This window comes from Nelumbo lutea, chromosome 3 (assembly GCF_056320005.1).
Source record: "Nelumbo lutea isolate HS-2025 chromosome 3, American lotus-T2T, whole genome shotgun sequence".
Classification (NCBI taxonomy): domain Eukaryota; kingdom Viridiplantae; phylum Streptophyta; class Magnoliopsida; order Proteales; family Nelumbonaceae; genus Nelumbo; species Nelumbo lutea.
In genome coordinates, this window is record NC_142686.1 from 16,913,711 (window position 1) to 16,936,999 (window position 23,289).

At 39.5% G+C, this 23,289-nt stretch overlaps 1 protein-coding gene and 1 pseudogene across 7 annotated transcripts; one reads left to right on the top strand and one right to left on the bottom strand.

Moving 5' to 3' along the window:
* Positions 1 to 647: 647 nt before the first annotated feature.
* Positions 648 to 19,976, bottom strand: LOC148863227 (protein IMPAIRED IN BABA-INDUCED STERILITY 1-like). Of its 7 annotated transcripts, none has more exons than XR_016109992.1 (10): positions 18,642 to 19,437; positions 17,185 to 17,469; positions 16,319 to 16,636; positions 14,846 to 15,073; positions 13,923 to 14,020; positions 13,352 to 13,460; positions 13,019 to 13,272; positions 12,333 to 12,456; positions 939 to 1,119; positions 648 to 811 (listed from the first exon to the last, which is right to left on the bottom strand). XR_016109992.1 is itself a non-coding variant. In XM_088978484.1 (9 exons), exons 1-9 carry the CDS (start codon positions 18,936 to 18,938, stop codon positions 1,033 to 1,035), a joined length of 1,800 nt encoding a protein of 599 aa, XP_088834610.1. In that variant the 5' UTR covers positions 18,939 to 19,437; the 3' UTR covers positions 648 to 1,032. The 7 variants fall into 7 exon arrangements, 4 of the variants coding, with proteins under 4 accessions (XP_088834610.1, XP_088834608.1, XP_088834609.1 ...); XR_016109990.1 differs by having other exon boundaries at positions 12,742 to 13,272; XM_088978484.1 differs by having other exon boundaries at positions 648 to 1,119.
* Positions 19,557 to 21,368, top strand: LOC148863228 (3-oxo-Delta(4,5)-steroid 5-beta-reductase pseudogene; annotated as a pseudogene).
* The last annotated feature ends 1,921 nt before the right edge of the window (positions 21,369 to 23,289 follow it).

Here is a 23,289-nt window from a genome sequence, read left to right on the forward strand (position 1 = left end):
CAATGCATGGAGGTAGTATTTTGTGGGTAGGTATAAATAGAGTTCTTATAGGCAGGAGATCCAGAATCCGGAATCGCTTGAAGGGTTTTGAGGGAAATGGAGTGACTGACCAGGAAGGAGAGTAATTGTTGGGTTATTAGAGCTCTCTCAAAGCGTTTGATCTTCCAGCCCAGAAGAAACTCAAGATATTTTTTTATAGAAATTCTTCTTTAGTGATATTTCATTACATACCAAGAAAAACCAAAAATACAAGGATAAAACCACACAACCAACTCACATGACACCATGCAAAAGTAATTTTATTCCGGAGGAATTGATGATGACCTGATAAAACATTGTAAATAGTAGTTAACTGGGGATGTTCATGGAATGGAGCCTCTGTTCTGTAACTTTTGGTCCCATCTTAGTGGCTGTGAGAAGCAGCAAGACAATGAAGAGAGATGAAAACAGACGCATACTGCGCTCCATTGAGGCTAGCTAATACGACCGAGATATCTTGTCTAGGTCAAATTGGGTTAAACCCAGCTTAGCTATTCTACCCGAAAACCACCATTTAACATTGTCAAAATGAGACAAAAGCCAATGTGGGTACAAAATTCAAGAGAAAAAACAGCAAAAAAATAATTAAGAAGGGAACTGGGGAGAAATTCAACAAACAAAGCACTCAAATTACAGATTTATAATCGAATTTAATGTGCTTAGAAAGAACAAAAATCAATTAAAACTCCTATATGGTGCCATTTGATACCGAGATGTGATTTACACAAAATGAAAGAACTATTACAGAGATGTTGTAAAATTCTCTCAATACCTAAACAAAAAGGTGAACAAAAAATAGAAATAAGTCGGAATATCTTAATTCAGGAGAAAAACAGTAAACATATTTAATTAAGGAGAATAAAAAGAAAATCTCATAGAATTTCTTAAAGGTGCATAACCTGCTAGGTGCTCTGAATTTGGAGGAATTGGTTATGGCATTGGGTGAAGGAAAGATAGTCATAGGTGAACAAGAGATCTTTGTTTGCAGCCAAATCAATGGGCTCTTTTTCCTCCAACCCCTTTGGTGGTCCAAGACTGCAATGATCTATTCTTCGCCAGTGCATCCTCGAATTTGTTGATCTGTGAAAGCAGAAAGTTTTCTCAGGTTCCATAAATGTTTTGAAGGAAAATAACCTCAACATGCATCTAAATCTAAATAAAGACATATAAATGGATATTGAAAATAGATTTGATTCTCACAAGACGGTGTTCACACCGTCCCCCGTCCCTTGCAGCCGTGCATTGGGATTTGGGAATATCTCTCCATAAAATAAACATACAAATATTAAGATGTTTCCTATGCACTGATGTGAAATGCTGTGAAAACGGTTATGTGAAGACTGAATCCAAACTCTGGATATTGTCCCAATTGGATTATGGAAAATATTAAATTACATGAGCATGCATGAATGCTAAAATAAAGACGATCCTGTTTTACATTGCTAAGGTAAAATTGTCTTTTTCACTTAAACCGGTTAATGGCGAGATGATATATTTAATTCCACTAGAAAAAATTTAGGGTATATTTAAGTAAATTTATGAAAGCTTAAGGTATATTTACGTTTTTACCCTTAAAGCCATTTGGTTCTATTTGGTAGGGAATTTGCTGGTTAAGGGCTGAACAAAGGCTGTTTTAAATTTTACCAAGGTTTGAACTTTAAAGTATTGGATACGCAATTTTAAGAGGCTCATATGGATTTTTTTGGATATAAATAGATAAAGTGGGCTTTGGTGCAACAGTTGGGTTGTTCAATTGTGACCCTAGGAAACCAAGGTTCAAATTGTGATCTAAGCAAATTGCTTCTTGTTTATTAGATTAATGAGGAGATGAGAGAAAATAAAATAAAAAATGAAAAGTAAAAAGTAAAAAGAGAATGATTTTTAAGCAATTTTTTGGAGTAATTGAGAGGAGAAAGAATTAGTGGAGTGAGTTATTGGAAGAGGGGCAAGGTGCCAATTTGCCAACTAATTGGTTGGTAAGGTCTCCTGTTGTAGCGGAGACTTGGGATCAAATCCCGCCTGCACCTAGGTTGGGGGATGGGCTACCCCCGTTTGTGTAGCCCTTGAAAAAAAATGTTATGGGCCCGAGCGTAGGATCGCATCACGGGTCGCTCCACCGCAGGAACCTCAGATCTTTCCTTGCCCTTGGCCTTGCGTACAGGCCCTATTTTGACTATCTCATGGGTGATTTGTCCAAGAGATCACCGAACTCTCCTTTACTCTCTTTCTTGACTAAATATTCGATATCTTTATTCAATAATGGCGTCTCTTAAATAGGAGATTAGAAGAGGAGGGTTCCTTATTGGATTCGGCTAGGTTAGTCCTAAACGGACTCAAACTCCTACTTCTAATTAGACTACTTACTTTTAATAGTACTACAATTCCTTCTAAGAATAGGGGATAGGATAAGGGAGAATGGGATAAGGGATAAGGCGCGTTCTCTTGACGCGTCCAGATAAGGGTGGGCCCACCCTATGAGTTATCGTGTGGGCCCCACTCTGCTGTTGCTGTCGAGTGCGTGCGCGCGACTCATGGTGTCACCGCCGTGCGGCGCACGCGGTGCATGCGTGCGGTGCCGCTGTCACGCAGTGCGTGCGTGCGGTGCCACTGCCGCGTAGTGCGTATGCGCGACTCATGGTGCTGCTGCCATGCGGTGCCGGTCGTGTGCACGCTGCTACCTCAACTGCTGCCGTATGGTGCGGGTGCTCATAACATCACTCCCCTCCTGGACTACGAGCTTGTCCTCAAGCTTGAGGTCTGGATAGGCATTGTGGAGATCGGTCCAGGGGATCCAGGTTGCCTCTACTGGAGGTAGTCCCTCCCATTCTACTAAAACCTCGAAGGTGCCTTGATGGATGCGGGACCGGATGAGGGCACGAGGCTGGAGGATAGGTCTGCCGTCCTGCAAAGGGGGTAGGGGAGGCACATGGTCGGGAGGAGTGCCAACATAAAGCTTTAAGAGGGACACATGGAAGATGTCGTGGATCCTGCTGTGCTCCGGGAGCTCGAGTTGATAAGCTACCTTTCCTATCTTCCTTAGAATCTTGAAGGACCCGTAGAATTTGGGAGCCAGCTTAGGGGGCCCCCGGCGCCTGAGAGATAGCTGCCTGTATGATCGAAGTTTCAGCCAAACGTACTGCCCCGGTTCGAAGGTGACTTTGCGGAGACGCTGATTGTAGGCGTGTTTCATACGTGTTTGCGCCTGCTATAAGCGCAAGGAGACTTCGACCAGGAGGGCATCGCGAGCTTGGAGGCTGTGGTCCACTTCTTCCAACCGGATTGAGCCCGGCTCGTAGGACATAAGGGGTGGAGGATCTCGACCATACCCAACTCTGAAGGGAGTCATTCCAAGGGAGGAGTGATAGGATGTATTGTAGTAGTATTAAGCCCATGGGAGGAACTCCACCTAGCGCTGGTCACCCACGAAGCAGCGAAGGTACATCTCAATTGTCTGGTTCACCACCTCTGTTTGGCCGTCTGACTGTGGATGGTAGGCTGAGGAGAAGGCGAGGGCTGTGCCCTGTAATCTAAAGAGTTCCTTCCAGAATGTGCTTGTGAAGATCGGGTCCCGGTCACTAACGATGGACTCGGGGAGTCCATGTAAGTGAAAAATGTAAGCGAAGAAGGTATGGGCGACCGAGACGGCGGTATAAGGATGGGATAAAGGGAGGAAGTGAGCATATTTGGAGAACCGGTCCACTACCATGAACAGGACTGACATCCCCCCGACTTTGGGCAGCCCTTCGATGAAATCCATGGCAATATCGACCCAGATCTGCATTGGGAGGGAGAGGGGTTGGAGCATGCCTGCGGGGTGCAGATTTTCCCATTTTTGCTATTGGCAAACCACACAATTCTGGATAAAGTCCCGCACCGAGGCCCTCATAGCTTGCCAGTGGAAGTTAGCTTGAATACGATGCAGCATTTTTTGAATGCTCTCGTGTGTCGAGTGGTGTATGTTGGCAATGATGGAGGGGATTAGGGGGCAATCGGCGGGTAGGTAGATCTTCTTTTTGTAGAGCACCAGCCCATCGTGGAGAGACCAATTCGGGTTAGTAGACCCAGACTGTATTTGTTGGACCAGGTCGTTCCATTCTGATGACTCTGGCAGTGTGTTCCGAATGTCTTCTAGCAGGGTGGCTCGTGGTTGGGAGATCGCATGGAGGAGCATACTATCTTCTTCTCGTCGGGACAGGGCATCTGCTGCTCGGTTCAGGGATCCTGCCTTGTAGTCCACTCGGAAATCGAAACCTAGAAGTTTGCTGACCCAATGTTGCTGTGGGGAGGTGGTCAGTCGTTGTTCCAGCAAGTATTTGAGGCTGTAGTGGTCTGTTTTGACGACGAAGGGTCTGCCCCACAAGTATGGCTTCCAGTGTTGTACTGCTTTGGATAGGCCAATGAGCTTGCGTTCATAGGTGGGTAATTTGAGATGGCGGTCAACTAGCTTGCGGCTGAAGAAGGCTATCAGGTGCCCTTGCTGCTGAAGGATGGCTCCTATGCCTATGCTGGAAGCATCACACTCGACTGTGAACTCAAGATCAAAGTTCGGTAGTTGGAGGACTGGTGTGGAAGAGAGGGCTTCCCTTAGGCTTACGAAGGCTGCATCGGCTGTGCTATCCTAGTGGAAGGCATTTTTCTTGAGCAGGTTGGTAAGCGGGGCTGCTAAGAGGCCATAATTCTGTATGAATTTTCGGTAGTACCTTGTTAGCCCTAGGAACCCATGAAGGGCCTTGGCGGACTGTGGCCGGGGCCAGTCCTTGATGACCTGAATTTTGGAGTTGTCCACAGTTACACCTTGCCCGCTGATTACATGTCCAAGGTAAAGGACTTGGTGTTCCCAAAGAAACACTTGATCTTTTAAGGAAGAGTCGGTGCTGCTTTAGGAGCTCGAGCACGACCCGCAGGTGCTGAATGTGTTCCACCCACGTCTTGCTATAGACCAAGATGTCGTCAAAGAAGACGATTACATATTTACAGAGGTGGGAGTGGAAGACTTCATTCATCAGGGCTTGGAATGTGGAAGGGGCGTTGCAAAGGCCGAATGGCATAACTAGGAACTCGAAATGGCCATGATGCGTCCTGAAGGCCGTCTTTTTTGCATCTGCGAAAGACATCCTGACCTGGAAATCTCCTGACCTGAGGTCTAATTTGGAGAAGAATTGTGCGCCATGGAGTTCATCCAATAATTCATCTACGATGGGGATCGAGAATTTATCTTTGACGATTCTGCTATTGAGTTCCCTATAGTCCACACAAAATCTCCAAGTCCCATCCTGTTTGGGTACCAACAGAACTAGGGAGGAAAAAGGGGAGTGGCTGGGCCGAATGATCCCCTGCTGTAGCATATCTGCGCATTGCTTCTCTAACTCATCTTTCTGTCGGTGGGGGTAGCGATAGGGCTGAACCACGACTGGGTCTGACCCTACTATTAGAGGGATCCGGTGGTCGCAGGCTCTAGGAGGTGGGAGGTCCTTAGGTTCTTGGAAAACGGCTGAGTAATCGGTGAGAAGCCTCTCCACATCAGTTGTGTGTGAATTCTCCCCCGCTAGAGTGCATGTAGTTGTGTCTTGGCCCTTGTCCGGGTTCCCTACCAAGTAACCGGTTTGCCATCTAAGTGGAAGGTCATGGTCAGGGCAGCGAAGTCTCACAGGATTGGGCCTAGCGTGATAAGCCATTTGACGCCTAGGATGATGTCAAATTCGTCCAAGGATAGTACAAATAAATATGCTCGAAAGGATTCTTTTTCAACCTGAATTCTGGTGTTCTTGCAGATATCGGGGCTGTGAACTCTTTCCCCGTTCGCCACGGCTACCTGTAGTTGTGGCCTGACTTCCATGGGCAACTCCAACTTGTGGGCCGCCTGATTGCTGATGAAATTGTGGGTGCTTCCGGAGTCTACCAGAATGCGCACAGGTTTCCCTGTCACTAGTGCCCTTAGTTGCATTGTCTGGGAGGTTCTGATCCCTGTGATTGCGTGAAGTGAGATCTCGGGTTCAGTTGGTGATGGCTCTTCCTCATCCTCTTCAATCTCATCTACTAGAAGGCAAAATAGTTTCTTGCATCTATGCCCTGCGGAGTATAGATCATCGCAATTGAAGCACTGCCCCTTCGTGCGCCGTTCTGCCATCTCGGCTCAAGATAGATGTCGGATGGTGGGTGACACCCTACTGCTGCTCCCTGTCTGTGATACTGATCTGGAGGGGTTACCAGTGTGGGTCCTCTGCTCCCTGTTGGGCGCAGGGGTAGACACTCCCGCTGGCCTTGACGGTGCCCAAGTCGTGGTTGGCTGTCCAATGTTGAAGGGTCTGTGAGTAAGTTGCATCTTCCGCTCAAAGGCGCGGGCGAGGTTCATTGCCGTAACCAGATTTGGGGGGTGCTGCATCTCTACGTCTACCCTTAAGGGTTCTATCAGCCCTACTGTGAACATGTCCACTTGCTGATCTGGTCTAACCGTGGCCGCTCTGGCAAGCAAGGTTTGGAACTGGCGTTGATATTCAGCCACGGTTCCCGTTTGCTTGAGATTGATTAGCTCACCCAGCGGGTTGCTCGTCATCGGGGGTCCAAACCTGAGGAGGCAATAGGACATGAACTACTACCAACTGAGCCCGGGTTCTTCTTGCTCCACGCGATAGAACCAGAGCTGTGCCTCTTCTGTAAGGTGGAAGGCTACCAGGCTGAACTTGTCTCTGTCATCCATGCGCTGGTTGCGGAAGAACTGCTCGCAATGGTACAACCAACCTAATGGGTCTCCGGTGCCATCGTAAGATGGAAATTCAAGCCGGCTGTACTTGGGGACAACTACAGTCGTCGGTGCGGTGGCTTGATGTTCGTTGGCTGATTCTGTCCTGTCCATGTGGCGACTGCTGGTAGAGGCTAATCCCTCAGAATTCTTTTCTTTGTTGGAGAGGAACGCTTCTAACAGGTGACACAGCTCTCGAACATCATCTTTGACCTCTCGGACCTCCATACTGGTCTCTGCGAGCCTATGCTTCAGTTGATGGACTCTGAAAGACAACAGCTCTTGTTCCCCCATGACGGTAGGCTCTGATACCAAGATGTTATGGGCCCAAGCGTAGGATTGTGTCACGGGTCGCTACACCGCAGGAACCTCAGATCTTTCCTTGCCCTTGGCCTTGCGTACAAGCCCTATTTTGACTATCTCGTGGGTGATTTGTCCAAGAGATCACCGAACTCTCCTTTACTCTTTCTTGACTGAATATTCGATATCTTCGTTCAATAACGACGTCTCTTAAATAGGGGATTACAAGAGGAGGGTTCCTTGTTAGATTCGGCTAGGTTAGTCCTAAACAGATTGAAACTCCTACTTCTAATTAGACTACTTACTTTTAATGGTACTACAATTCCTTCTAAGAATAGGGGATAAGATAAGGGAGAATGGGATAAGGGATAAGGCGCGTTCTCTTGATGCATCCAGATAAGGGTGGGCCCACCCTATGAGCTGTCGTGTGGGCCCCGCTCTGTTGCAGCTGCCGCGTAGTGCATGCGCATGGCTCATGGTGCCGCTGTCGTGCGGTGCCAGTCGTGTGCGCGCTGCTGCCTCAACTGCTGCCATGTGGTGCGGGTGTTCATAACAAAAAAGTTATTGGAAGAGAGTTAATGAAATGATTAATGAGGAGAAATAATTAAAGGAGTTAGTGAGGAAGAGTAGAGAAAGAGTTAATGGTGAATTAATGAAGAGCGATAAGGTCTTAAAGACTTAAAATTGATTAGCTATTTGAGTAATTTTGTTTAGTTTAAAAAAAAATAAAAAAAAAACACAAATTAGGTAAATGGTAAAGAAGAAAGGAAAGACGTGCTGGCATGGCATGCCTTATTTTATTATATATATATATATATATATATATATATATAGATAGATAGATAGATAGATAGATAGATAGATAGATAGATAGATAGATACTTAGGCAAATTAGATACACTTTAATAAGTAAATTAACAAAGTGGGGCCTTATAGTAGAACAATAATTGTATAGAAATGATGTCAAATATAAAATTTATCATCATCATTTAAGCCTTATACCAATTATATGGGGTTAGTGATTTGAATCCTGTTTGGCCATTCCGGCTTAGTGCCATATCATTATTAACTTGTGAGTTCTTTAATAATTTCTTACTGTTTCAACCTAGGGATGCAAATGGATTAGATCATATTCCAGTCAAGATATATACAAATTCAATATGATAATAGAAATTATGGATCTGATTTGATCTGAAGATCCAATTAAATCTCGCAAACAGTGATTTGAATCTGAATCTATTAAGAATGTCGGATATCCGACGAATATGAACTGATTTGATTTCATTGCCCTTGAATTTTGATTGGCCAAGTTCCTGTTCTCTGTATATCCTTTTTTTTTTTGTCATATAATATGACTTCTTGTTATTCTCCTTAAAAAATGATTTCATTTCTGAAAATTTTAATAAATCATTATCTTTTACAGAAAATGACAAAATTACAATATAAACACACACACATATATATATATATATATATATATATGTATGAACTGATTTGATTTCATTGCCCTTGAATTTTGATTGGCCAAGCTCCCGTTCTCTGTACATCCTTTTTTTTGTCATATAATATAACTTCTTGTTATTCTCCTTAAAAAATGATTTCATTTCTGAAAATTTTAATTAATCATTATCTTTTATAAAAAGAATGACAAATTTATAATAAAAACACATATATATATATATATATATATATATATATATATATATATATATATATATATATATATATATATATATATATATGGGGGAGGGGGTTGAGGAGATCATATTATCCAAAAGAGGGGTAACTGAATAGTATTCATTTGCACCCGTACTTTGACCTATGTCCTTTTTGGTATGCCCCAAGCCTTTCTAGCCTTGTCAATTTGCAATCATAACTGTTTTATAGAACTTTTCTTTAGGCTTAACTGATATTCATGTTTAAGTTGTCCCCTTCCATTTTGTCCATCCTTCTCTAATCCTATCGAAGACATCTTCAAAAATCTCTTGTTATGAATAATCAAACCAAGGTACCTCCTCAATCTGTTGTTATGAAAAATCAAACCACGGTACCTTCCATTAGCTTCATCAATTAAAATAATATCAAAGAAAACTTGCTATGACACCTCCTCCAAACCATGTTTAATCAATTAATTATGCAAATAAATTAGAACAAAGTGCTGAGCTTTGGTGAGCACCCATTGCAACCGTAAAATCTAATTCCTCCCTCACAGGTGTAATATCTGACTTCAAAATTCCGATTTCCGAATTATGGCCTGGTTAGTTGTTTCTCTTCCTTCAATCCGCAATTGTCTAATTTTAAAATTCGGTACCTAAACTGCAATGGTAATAAAAGTCATAAAGGACTTCCAGTAGGCTTTCCACGGAACCCTTTCAATTTCCAAACTGAAAACACACAACACCTCCCTTTTCAACTACAAATTGAAGGCTGCAAAAGCAGCTGTTGCAATTTACAAAATTTGACACCCTTAAACATGTGACTTGAAAAATTGAATTCCTTCCCTCTCATTTGGCACAATTTTGACAATTTAATCTTGGATAACACTGTAAACAAGAATGCTTGACAATTTAAGCCACGGACATATACAACACTCTGGTCATGGGAAAGAGCTAACTATCAAAATATATACAAATGTGGAGCTTTGTCTCTTAGAGGACTTAATCAACACTTAATTGCTTGTATACACTGAAAATCGTGACATAAATGGATTCCTTGAATACTAACACCAGCTTTCTTCTTTCTGCAGAATACTAATCTTCTAGCCAAGTTGTTGAACCAGCCAACTCCAGCCCTCTTATCCAAGGTCACCTTGGGAAATATGATCGATATAGATCAACTTATTGGGCTACTAAAAACCGAGTGCCCGTCAATATGGCAATTGTCCCACTTTACTGTTGGCACACTGACAGGATTTCTGAAGATGCAATGACTAGCACCTTGTAAATTCTTGATCTTTGGAGGACAAGACTTCACATTATCTTGAATATCTTATGATCAAGAGGAGGCTACTCTTTGAACTAGAAGACATACCAGATGGCTATTTTTCACTTCTTTTCCCTGCCATGGTAGAGTCACCGTATCAGTATCAATGTAGCTTGGATTGGCATCTAGCATAAAGCTGAGCGCATAGGAACATCCTACAGCTAATTTTGGCCCATTCAAGTATTTACTTGATAAAAGATGTAAATCACTGCTAGAGTAGCTGGCCATACTTCCGATTTTTTTAATATAAAGTTGTACATGAAGGAGGGCCTATTTTAAGTAAATAAATATATGGAAAAATCCTTTGGGCTGAAATCCATTCTGTGAATAATACACATGGAGATGAATACAGAGACTCTTTTAAGCTTCAAGCTAGGTTGCCACATGGAAGATCCTAGGTCATTTGGGGAAAGCTCAGTAAGCAATCCAAATAGTAAAATCACTTCTTTCCACCATGTTAACAGCATTAATTTTGGTGTTTATCTTGGCATTGGAGGATGTCTTTGGGATTTGGATAGTCCAGATGAAGTAGACACACCACTTTGGCGGTCAAATGTTTGCACTACAAGAGCAATTGCAAAAGGCATCTTTTGCTAGGTTTCTTCATAGATGAAATTATGCATCATAAGATATCAATGATTTTAGAACTGATCAAGAAATGGAACTGCTTTTCAGTCTGGTTGACAGCTCAGCAGTTCAATTATGGGGGTCAAATGGGTCAACCCATGACATCATAAATTGAACAAAAAAATATAAAAATAGAGAAAGTTATAGAAAATATGCAGAAAAAAAGTCCAACACTTGGCCCTTATTTATTTGCATTGGTCATAGATGAATTGACTAAACATATTCAGGAGGAGGTCCAAGGTGCTTGTTTGCTGATGACATTGTTTTAGTTAATGAAACTAATGAAGGATTAAATGCAAAATTAATTTTATGGATGAATACCTTAAAAACAGGAGGTTTTAAAATAAGTAGGATTAACACAGAATATATACAATGTAAATTTAATAGTAAGGAGTGCAAATCAGGGTACATTTAGGATTGGAGAACAAGAAATAGCTTAATGTGGCCTTTTCCAGTACCTTAGTTTGATAATCCATAGCAAGGGAGAGATTGAGGAGGATGTTGCTCATAGAAATAGAGCAGGATGGGAAAAATAGAGGGGTGCATCTGGAGTCTCATGTTATAGGTGAATACCACTTGAATTAAAAGGAAAGGCCCTATAAAGCAGTTGTAAAGACCAGAAATGTTGTATGGAGCAGAATGTTGGGCAGTCAAGAAGCAAGAACCAACATGTAAAAAAAATGTGGTGGAAATGCATATGCTAAAATGGATGAATAGAAAAAACTATAAATGATAGGGTCAGATGGGGTCATTTGAAGAACCTAGGAGTAGTTCTAATATGTGATAAAATGAAATAAATTAGACTTATATGGTTTGTTCATGTGCATAGAAGACCACCTACAGCACCCATAAGAAAAGGCGATCAGTTACAAGTTGAAGGGGCTAGAAGGACTAGGGGCAGACCAAAAAGGAAATGAGCCAAAAGTAGTAACAAATGGCTTAAACACTTAATATAACAATGGACATGACATCTAACAGAATGGAATGGTGAAACAGGATTACTGTAGCCAACCCCATATAGTTGGGGGAAGGGATAATGATGATGATCTCTAATATTATATATTTATCATATTAAACAAAATTAAGTGTGATAAATGAGAATTATGATAATATAAATTGTAGGGGGGTATTGTACTTCTTATTGGGTGTATGTACACTTGTACCTATAATCCAGTTTATTAATAAAATTTCAGTTATTGATAAAACAAACAAGAATGATGATGGAAATGGCTAAAAATATAAAAATAAAAACGAAAAACAGAATAAATGTCTAACTTTGACCCACTGATCGGGTCAAATGGTTTATTGAGTCAGCCAGATGGGTCACCGGATTGTTGACTGAACCAACATCTTCTTGCAAGATTCATTGAAGAAAATATGGCAATAGTCGCACAACATTGATCACCTTAGGTTTTTTTTATCCAGAATACAATATATGTGGGCATAAGAAGATGATGCCCACAGGTTCATCAGCATCTTATTATTGCCCTGGACCAAACCCCTTCAAGATTGGGAAAAAAGTTTGACTGTAGAATGAAGGAGGTTGCACACCAAAGGGAAAAAGGAAGTGGATAAGATATACTAGAAAAACCCAGACTAGTTTAGGCGTTATTACTTTAGAAAACCAAAATGGAGTTTTTCCTACCTCTTTGGATCCATGACCTGCGGACTGCTTGACGTATATGACGTTCATGCCTCTCCAAGAGTTCATCAACTCTATTTGACTGAGACAATATTGGTCCTGAAAACTCAACTCTATCTTCTTGATCCTGAAAACACCGAGCAATTCATAAATTGAATAAGAATATAACTGAAATCTAATGAAGATTGAAAAAGGGACTCGTTCAATATTTTCATAGGAATGCCACTTAGTTGATCAAATCTCACCCATTTTACTAAAATTTTGAAAAGAACGAATGGACTTGATTTTATATAAAATTTGGGATTGAAATTAGTGGTTGAAGGCCAACCTAGTTGACTTGACACCTCAAGTTCTAAAAGATCGATGTGTTTCAAACTTTCAATTGACAATCCTATTGATTTTGTATCCTCACCAGCTTGTTTTTATTGGTTGCTGTTTCCTTTCCTTCATTAAGAGGCATTGATAGCTCTTGATAATGGTATACATCAGCTACATTAAAAGAACCTTGATTCTGGCTCCATTGTCTTAGGATTGCACATTTAGCAATATCATATGAATGCCCTCTGGAATCAACTTGAGCCCCATATAAAATATCCCCACTTTCTCCCCCTTTTAAGTTTTTATTATTTCTTTCTTGCAAGAGAATTGATGGAATTACTGCATTAGAAACTTGACCCATTGAATTGCACCTATTACATAATCTTCCGGATGCTGCATCCTCCTTTTTCCTTTTTGCAAATGCAAAGCTACTGAATTCTATGACATGCAGTGGGCCTGAGAAAGGAATATTCCCTTGAGATGCATTCTTCATGAGGGAAGCCTTTTGCATGGTATTATTTGATGGCTTCAGTACTTCTCCACATAATCTAGCGTCTTTGTCTTCCTTGGAAGCATGTGCATGAGAACCAGTAATTTTATAGGAACCTTTGTTTTCTTGCAATTCCTGCAGAGAGGAAAAAAATAATAAGATTGAGAGTTCTAGAGTTATATAGTTTAGAGAGAGAGGAGAGAGAAAGAGAGACCTCTTTTGGTTCAACATTATTGATCCTACTTGGTTCTTCCAATGTTTTACATACTTTCATTGGTCTTCCTTTTGCTTCAGGCCTAACTACTCTTCCACCAGCCCTTTTCCTGAAAGCATTGCAGTGACCCAATGCTATTAGTATTGGAGCCATATTGATGTTCTAACTAACCTTTCAGGTAGATAACATGGTTCATGAGATTGAAACTTGGTTTAATCTTTATAAAAACGTTAATTTTCTGACTTCAAGAATGGTTTTGTACTTGACAGGGTTCATCAAATTAAAGAAAATGAAATTATGTAGGTCACTGACCCTATTGGCTCCTTTTGCTACTTGCCCAGAATTGACTCAAAAACTTCAATACAATGGTTGCAGGTTTTAGTTTTATAAATTAAAAAAAAAATCATGTAAAATATTTGAATTAACTAATGGATATTAATCCAAAATCTGTAGAACCAATCAAGATGAGTGGGTGAGGTTTGACTTGTTCAGCCTTATTTCTGAACTTTTCCTACTTTGTAATTCTAGATGAAGAGAGGATACAAACCAGTGCAGTTAAGAAAGTGCTCACCTTTGTGCCTCTTCACGACATCTTACATCCATCTCTTTGTTAGGTGGGTACTTTGGTAAAGTTGAAGGGTCACATGCATAAGGCTTTGTTGTAAAATACTGAGGATGGAAAAGGAAGGTTGAATCAGAATAGCAGTTTTGCTCTGGTAAGAAAACATTTGTGCTAGAGATAAATGCTGTGACTAAAGTTATCAACTACATAACAAGGTTTATTTTAGACACTGAAGAGGTATTGAGATGACTAATTAAAAAAGCCTGATATAAATTTTGCAATTACATAAGGTTTTTTATTGCACCAAAATCTCTTCTTATTTCAGTTTCATCAATTTCACAAGGTTCATTTAGGACAATGTATGTAAATAGTCTATTATATGTTTTCATGATAAACGTGAAATATTTTCTTTGTGGAAATTAGGAAACTTCTACTTCATTTGGCAATTGAAAAGCCAAAGCTTTTGGTAATTTAGAATCATAAATGTAGTTGGATCATTATGTGCCCAAAATCTGAATATAGCATGGTGTCAGAGATGATCGAATTCCAGCAATGGAGTACCCTTGCTACACAAGGCCAAGTGAAAATATGTAAGACTTGAGCAATAGTCATAATATGATCCATAATTGGATAGGTAGGATTGTTGGATCTCTGCAACTTCTTGGTTACCCCTCCAGGTTGTGGTTTACAATTGGTTTGCAAGAATGATGGGCATATGTGTCACATACAATGCAAGAAACTAATTAAGGAGATTTTTCATAATGAATAATAAAATCCCACATGTTAAAATCACATAGAAGACAACCACTTATGCAGTAGAATTGCAATCTTTGTGAATAAAGATAAATTTTAGCATGCTGAAAAAATGTTTCTCCAGATAAATTTGAGAATAAGTAATTTATTTAGGATAAAAAACTTTCTGCATGAGTTACCTCAGATACAAGAGCAGATGAAGCAGTCCCACGTTTATGTGGTTCTAAAGAAAGAAAAGTTTCTATAAGATCCACAGCAGTTGCAGGGAGTTCTTTACAGGTCTCCCAAAGACAACTCCCATAAGGATGCTGGGGTTTGAACATAGTTCTATGAGGAACTTTGGAATTCTTCCAATACTCATCAGGTGGGGAGCCACAAAGCTTGAAGATTTTATGTAATTGTTCAACCTATACATGGTGCAAAAATGTTTACCCTTAGGACTTTAACCAGCAAAGAGATGAAACTGTGAAAGAAAAAATAGCTGGCAACTCTCAACATACAGAATATGTACTTTAATGTAGTTATGAATGTAACCATATGTAATTTATCTCCTGACATTGGTATATATGATTTTTCATTTCCACATAAACAAAACTGAACAAGAAAAAAAAAGAACAGTATAAAATTAAAATAAGAATATTAGAAAACAGAGCTTTCACCTGCAGTGTATGGACCAATAGATATATGGAAGAGACATGACACATTAGATTTCATACAACAATATATTTCACATTATTTCCAATATTGAACCTTGGATATCTTTGCAAGAGAAACCAAATGAACAAAATGATAGTTTAATATTAACTTTAGATATATTTCTGGTTGCTTATGAAAGTCTATACACTGAAGTAGATAAATGATGGTCACATTCTTTTTAGAGAGGGTAAATTGAATAATATCCATATTCAGTGCTTTACAATGTCAAGGTGTCATACGAGGCATTCCACTACCTGGAGGCGTGAGTCATGGTTCAGAACACAAGAGGCATAAGCCACCTGAGCACAAGGAAGCATAAACTTCCTAAACAGGAGGAGGAGCACTAGCTGAAACTTTCTTTCCTTTGCTTTGCTTTTGTTTTCTTTTTTTTCTTCTCTTTCTTTCTTTTTCCTTTTCCCTTCCCTTTCCCTTCCTTTTTTTCCCTTTCCTTTTCTTTTCTTTTATTTCTTTTTTTTTGTATGACGCACATAAGCCATGCACCTCAGAGGCATCAACGCCTCCAGCATGCACCTCAGGGAGTTTTGGGGGCGCCTCATGCCTCGAGGCACACCTCCAGGTGCACGTCTTCCACACCTTTTTAAAACATTGATCCATATAAGGAAACATAGGTTCCTTCAGGAAGGTCTATAAGAACATTCAACAGACAATGAGTGGCATAGTTTTGGGGAAGCAAGGGAATAAGATAATTTCAAAAATTGGTTAATAGGACCTTAGGTTTCCTATTTTATATTTAATCCATTTCTTCTAAGTTGATGGACACCTCTGAAATGGTTAGGTTTTATTCTCTAATACTAATTGAATTACCTTCTTATTATTCCTATATTCTCTCCTTCCATTAGCATAATTGAATGCCATTATATGACAAAATATCATTAGGATTTACATGGAAAGGGCCAAGATATATCCTTTAAGAAAATGCCATACAGTGATTTTACCTCTGTTCTTCCCTGAAGGATTGGCTTCCCAAGGAAAAGTTCTGCAAATACACAACCAACACTCCATAGATCCACAGAAGCTCTATAATCTGTAGAGCCCAGTAAAAGTTCTGGAGGACGGTACCAAAGAGTCACAACCCGACTCGTTAGTGGTTGCTTGTGTCCAGGACTGAAGTAGTTTGCAAGGCCAAAATCAGCAATCTTCAAAATTCCCTCATTATTAACTAAAATATTGGATCCTTTTATGTCCCGATGCATGACATTACGTGAGTGACAATGCTCTAGTCCAGACAACAACTGGTGCATATAGCACTTAACCTGCACAATATATTACCCATTAAGTTTTCTATGCAAAATAATAGAAAGTGTATGATAAACTCCAGGTTCATTGTATTGCACAATCCCAATGTCAGAAGCATACACATGGTGGATGTAGTCATTCGTTAAGCCCAAATCTATTGATGGTCTACTTTTGGACACTCTGAGATGATCTTAGCCATCTAATAAAATAGTCTGTAGTTTGAAAATTTTGAGAATTATGGATGACTTAAAAGTTCATAAATCAACTTGGATAGTAAGGGAAAAACAAAGCTGGAATAGCTTGGTTAGGGGTTCAAGCCCTTCTAATGTTAGTGTCAATTACAAAAGCTTCAATGGTAAGGAATACTGATTTAGTATTGATATTTTCAAAGAAAAAGGGTATCCTCTAGACACTGGGATAAAAACCTATAGATTGTTTGAAACTTGTATGAAAATGTGGAGATACTGTGATACACTGAACCTGGGACTAACACACCATTACTCTTTAGAGCAAATATTATTTATGTACTTCTACAAAGATAATTCAAAAACAAATATCAACAAACCTGTGCCTCGCTGAGTTTGATGTTTGGACAGGATGCAAGTCCAGCAAGATCATGCTCCATATACTCAAAAACAAGGTATATACTGCATGACATTCGAGAGGTTATTAACCCCTCCAATTTCATGATGTTTGGATGGTCAAGCCTGCGGAGAATCAATATTTCCCGTGCCATAAATCTAACACTCTCAGGATCAAAATTGTCAAACCGCACTTTTTTCAGTGCAACTATCCTCCCAGTGTCTAGCTCACGTGCTCGAAACACACTGCTATATGTACCTTGTCCAATCTACAAATAATACCATTATAAAAGAATAAGATTCTAGTCAGAAAATACTTATTTTTCATTCAAAATGTGGACATTCTAATACAACTACTTTCTGTTACAAGACCTTAGGAAAGCATGATTACAAAGATAACAGACTAAAATTATCATTGACAATTTGACATAAAAAGTAATGACATCTCTGGGGCACAATGGCCTTAACAAAAGCAGCACACCACATGCATGAAACAAAATTGAACCACTAATGGAAACTTTTAATGTTATATAAACCATAAAAATCAATTATGGTCTGCTTCTAAGCCATAGAGGCAATTCACATTTTGAATCTCAAGGTTAACTTTTGCAAACCACTTAAACAAATTGCTAATGAATTAACCTGGGAAAGTCCCTAGAAAGGAAAGTAATGGCTAATGCAAAAAGTTGGTTAAAACATCTATAAGGAACCCAGAAGGTATTAAACTTGGATGAACAAGAAAACTAGAACAATTCATTCTTGCTGAGTAAGAGCAATTATATATGGAGCTGGTATTCTCTCATGGGGCTTTGCAATGGTTGGTAAATAAGATATATCAGATAAATAGGGACATTCATAGATAGAAATATTATATCATTCCATTAACTTCCTGTAATTATTATATTACATCAAGCTAAGCTTACTAAGTTCACACAAAATAAATAATATATACTATCTTCTTCTACTAAAGTGTAGATACGAATACGGAAGAGAGTTATACCTATTAAAATTCTGCTGTCATTGTCAAGATTTACAGCTCTGATGATTGCAGTTTGATCACTTATGTGTAAAGAAATGGAAGTGAAAAACTATAATGCTGAAACACCTATACAACTCTCTTACATATTAAAGTACAAGAAATACAGATGACGAAAAAATAGAGGAAGAAAAATAACTGAAGGATATCTTGCAGGTAAAACGGATAATCATTATTATAGTTAAAATTTCAAGAACCAGGGGCATTATCCTTCACTACTTTTTCTTTATTCCCTATTTTCCTTTTTTTTTTAGGGAAACATTGCCATTTATTTCTTAACAAATAAGAACAGGGGAAATGAAGAAGTAAAGGCTTGATCAATGTAACTGCATTTAGAAGTATTCCAGCCATAGATAAAAGAAAACTAAATACAAGATAAGGTGTCAAATATGGATTCTCCACTACCTTCTCCATTTTCTCAAAAGAGTCAGCTCTGAGAGGCACCCATCCTTGGATGGCTTCGCCCGCAACGGCGCTCAGCCAAGGAGGCCACCCGGCAGCAACTTGCTCTCCTTGGATATATTTCTGCATATTCCCCACTCTCAGGGTGAAGGAATCCTCACCACTGGGGCTCCCCCCGTTGGACTCCCCCAATCCGGTACTATCATCTCCCGACTCGGCCTTATTCTTTTTCTTCTTCTCCAATTCCACCAACCTAGCAGGCGTCACAGAGACGGCCTGCTTCGACGTAATGCAACCCATTAAGCGGCGAAACCAGAGGACATCGATCGAAATGGAGAAAAACCCAGAAAGGCCGAGGTCGGGAAACGGACCGGAGATGGGGAATTACCCCGAATTAGTTCAAATAGGAGTTGCAGAACATGGAGGAGAGATCGGCGGGTGGCCTAAACCCTAAAGTAAAACGGATTCCTTTGAGGAAGGAGATATAAACTGCTGCTGGGAGGATTGGTAATCCGCGGAAATTGCGCGGGACGGATGATTGATAGCATTAAGAGAGTTGGGAGGATTGGTAACAAAAAGACCCGAAATCAACGCGTGGAAATTTGTGGGTTCCGAATGCCAAAACCCTCTGCCCAACAAACAAACAAAAAGTTGGAGGGCGAAATGTGGAAATTTGTTCGTTTCTATTTTATCTTTTTTTGCCCCGATTTTTTATGTCGCTTCATCTTATCACTCATCACTCTCATATTTGTTTCTGCAATGATTTGATTCCATTGTTTGCAACTGCAAATACAACAACAAATTTGTTCTTCTCTTCTTCTTTCTACTACTATAACAAGAATAAGTTTGCTTGAAATTCATTATTTTATAATATTGCTAATATATTTCTTCGGCTTGTTACTACCGACTGCACTGAGCATGAAGCAGGGGAGGATAAAGAGCAACAAAAGGCAAGGAAGAGAAGCCAAGTCAGAAAAAGAGATGAATCATCCAACAGTAGCTGCACTTAACTACTGCTTCTCGGAGCTTTCCATCGAGGAGGCGTACCAGAACCAGATTCAACTCCAGAGTCCGCAGCATCAGCAAGCAACCAGCTAGCTAGCTATGGTCGAAAAGGAATTGGAATCTGCTTCTGACCGTGCCTCACACCGCCGGAACGGAATCTGCTCCTCAACAACCTGGCGCCTCACACGCACATCCTACCATCCATTGGGAACATCTCCCATATTTATGAGTTATTATTAACGGGAGATGTTTCCAATGCATGATGGATATATCTGTAAAGCGTCCATTTGTGAAGAGCAGATCCCAGGCAAATTTTTTGGAGAATTAGATTGCACTCCATCTCAAAATTCTGATACTTAAAACAATTCAAAATTATAAACACCTTCACCTATAATATCTATACCCGAATGTGAATTGACATCAATTTCAATCACCTACCCCCAATTTTATGGTGGAACTAGGATTTATAACGGTAGAGTGAATAGTAAAATCCTAATTTTTTAAACTATCTCTATTATTTAGTTAATTGACAAATTATATTCTTATTATTTTTAAGAATTGACTAGCTCTAACCTATCATTAGTGTCCATTAATTTTCCATCAAAAACCATATACATGTCATACCACATGACATAAAATTTTTGAAAAATCCAATATTACCCCTCGTCCCTCTTCTATAAGTCGGGTAAGAATCATCGCCCATGAGCGGAACCTCTTCGTAGATAACAGGTAGCTGCCATTGGTTACCGCCAGATCCAAATTTGCGTTGTAACGACGATGACGATACAAGAAAAGGGATAGTGATAGAATGAGGAGGAGAGGGAAATTGGGATTGAGGAGAGAGAGGCCAGAGGTGGAGGGGGTTATCACTGCCACTAGTTCACAATCACGAGGAAGGATGTTCACAGTTAGGGGTTATCGTTGTCGCTGTCGTGCTGTGTAGTTCCAGCATATCTACCTCCAGACCGGCCTCAAGCACTATGTCAGCCCCTTCGTGTCCTTTGGTAAGATTGAACCCCACGATCCCCCCTTCCATGAGGATCTCCCCAGGTTAAACATCCCCATTTTCAACTATACTCTGGATGAAATCTTCTTGGAAGAGGTGCAGAAGAAGGAAGGGTTGACGTGGTTGATCCACTGTCCTGGGCATATTTTGGGTTCTCTCCTTATAGCTTGATGAATGTAATTGGGATGCCCTGCATCTATGCAACCATCTGTAAGCACGAGGGTATGTATTTGAGGTTCCCAATACAATAGTTGCTTGGGAGAGATGCATTAAATGCGGATATGAACGCAGAGCATCAAATATGGACATCAGTAGATCCTTACACAAAGAACAAAGCTTTCAATTGTAGTAACGGAGATGTGTTAAAGTGGAAGCATTTGTGGAGGGTGTTGGGGGAGCAGTTCGGAGTAGAGGAATGTGAGGAATTGGAGGAGGGGTGGACTGAACTTGGAGGAGATGATGAAGGGTAAGGGTCTGGTGTGGGATGAGATTGTAAGGGAGAAGGAGTTGGTGCTAACCAAGCTGGAGGAGGTGGGATTATGGTGGTTTGTGGGTGCTATTTTTGGAGTGAAAGAGTCGTAAGTAGTTGCGACCATGTTGACTCTATTTTCTCCAAGACTGACACTTAGAAGCGACACTTCGTCCTTACGCGTCCAATTCTTTGAGAAACAGAGATCACAAAAAGTGAGACGAATCTCCCAGTTCTTAGAATATTTTCAATCAAGTGTAGACCTTTTCTCTTCCTATTACTGAAATAATATCAATTACCAACTTACTGTAACTCCATTGTATAATTTCTGGTTGTTTTGGGCTTTCAATAATTTTAATTGATTTTTCTTGTCATCTCAATCATTGGTTCATCTTTCTCGGAGGTTTTTGTTTTTCTACTTCTCTTTATACAAAACACCCGCATACTTCAATTCTCTATAACTATCTCTTTTAGGGTGTTAATGATATCTGGCACAAGTGACACTAAGGATGACTGGTTATGAGAGCACAAGCAAAAGCTATAGAAAAAAGCTCTAGCTATTACCACCCTTGCATCTTTGCTTACACAACTGGTTATGACAGGATGACTTATTCGTCTTTTCTGGGTTCTGGGTTCTGGGTGCCGGCAACAGAACCAGTATAAGCTAAAGGAGTTGATGAGTGTAATGGTGAAGGAGTGTTTGGGGCGAAAAGCGATGAATACGATGGCATGTGAAGGCTGAAAGCAGGTTTTATTTTGAATATTTGAAAATTAATGAAAGATAAATTTGACATTTTACCTTTTTTTTCATCAATAATTAATGATAATAACAATTCTTAATAAATTTAAAGGTATTATAAGACAATATATAAACAATAAGGATAGAGTTAAATCAATTTTCTAGATATTAAAAGTACTTCAAAAATTTTATATAAGTAGGGGAGATGCTTCCTATACGTGGCTAGGATATACTGTGAGACTAGTGTAAGCCTGTAAGGCGTGCTATGTGAGGAGAAGATTCGGATTCATTCAAAAAAGGAATTGGGACCAGCTCCTAATACCGGTCCCAACAACGTTCTAAGAGTGGAGAATTCATTGCAGCCGTACATCACTTGGGAGTGGGATCGTGTCGATAGTAGCTGGTCCGGACCGGATTCGTTGTATAAAGCGGAGACAAGCCGAATCCGGAAACCACTTTGCAGGCTAGTTTGATGTTTCTTTGTTTGTTTAAGGTAGGACTGTAAGAGGACAACTTGTGGGGTTTGACTTCTGATATTTCATATGAATTGCCATCTACTCCCAACTTTAAAAGTGTTCAGATCTCCTTCCCACTAAATTACTTAGTTGCATGCTATTATTGATGGGGAGAGATGTTCCCCATCACCATGTAAATCTGGATTGAATTAAAACTGTTCCAATTTGCATGATGGTGCCTGCACATTCACCACAATGTCATGTTTGGGAGCATATCCAGTCTCATAACAATGCCATCAATTTTTAGGGGTGAGGTTAACTTTAAGGCCCTAGTTGGTAATTGACACGCAGATAATTGATTCCCTTCATATTTTTTTTTAATCGAATCGGTATTATCGGTTTTTAGAAAATCAGTAATCGAAATTGAATTGAAATCAATCGATTGACTAATTGACTAGTTTAGTTAATCGGAATTTGGTTTATTGGTTTTTTAATTTTTATAATATATATTATAAAAATATATAAATATATAATAAAAAATTATAAATATATAAAATATTATATTTTAAATAATAAATAATATATCATATATTATAAATATATATATTTATATATAATGCATATTTATTAATTTATAATATATAAAAATATATATGATATACATATATATATATATATATAAAATATATAGAAATATATGTATACTAGTCGGTTTGGTTAACCGTCGGTTTTCTATATTGGTTAACCGAAACTAAACCGGTACTTTCGGTTTTTTAAAAACACCAAACCAAAATCAAACCGATCGATTTGCTTTTTTTTGTGTTTTTTGTTTTTTTGCTTAACCCTATTCATAACTAATGCTAATCAGACCCTAACCCAATAGGGTGGAACGGGATCTACTCACAACAAAAAACCATCCCAACATAGTTCCAATATAATCTGTATATACACATCTCACCGTGAGATTGAAACTCACC

Coding starts and splice junctions, on each gene's coding strand:
- LOC148863227 (XM_088978482.1), bottom strand. CDS start 18,938: ATGGGTTGCATTACGTCGAAGCAGGCCGTCTCTGTGACGCCTGCTAGG. Junction 16,637..17,184: donor TCAAACTCAGCGAGGCACAG/GTTTGTTGATAT, acceptor TATATTGTGCAG/GTTAAGTGCTATATGCACCA. Junction 15,074..16,318: donor TCCTTCAGGGAAGAACAGAG/GTAAAATCACTG, acceptor CACCATGTATAG/GTTGAACAATTACATAAAAT.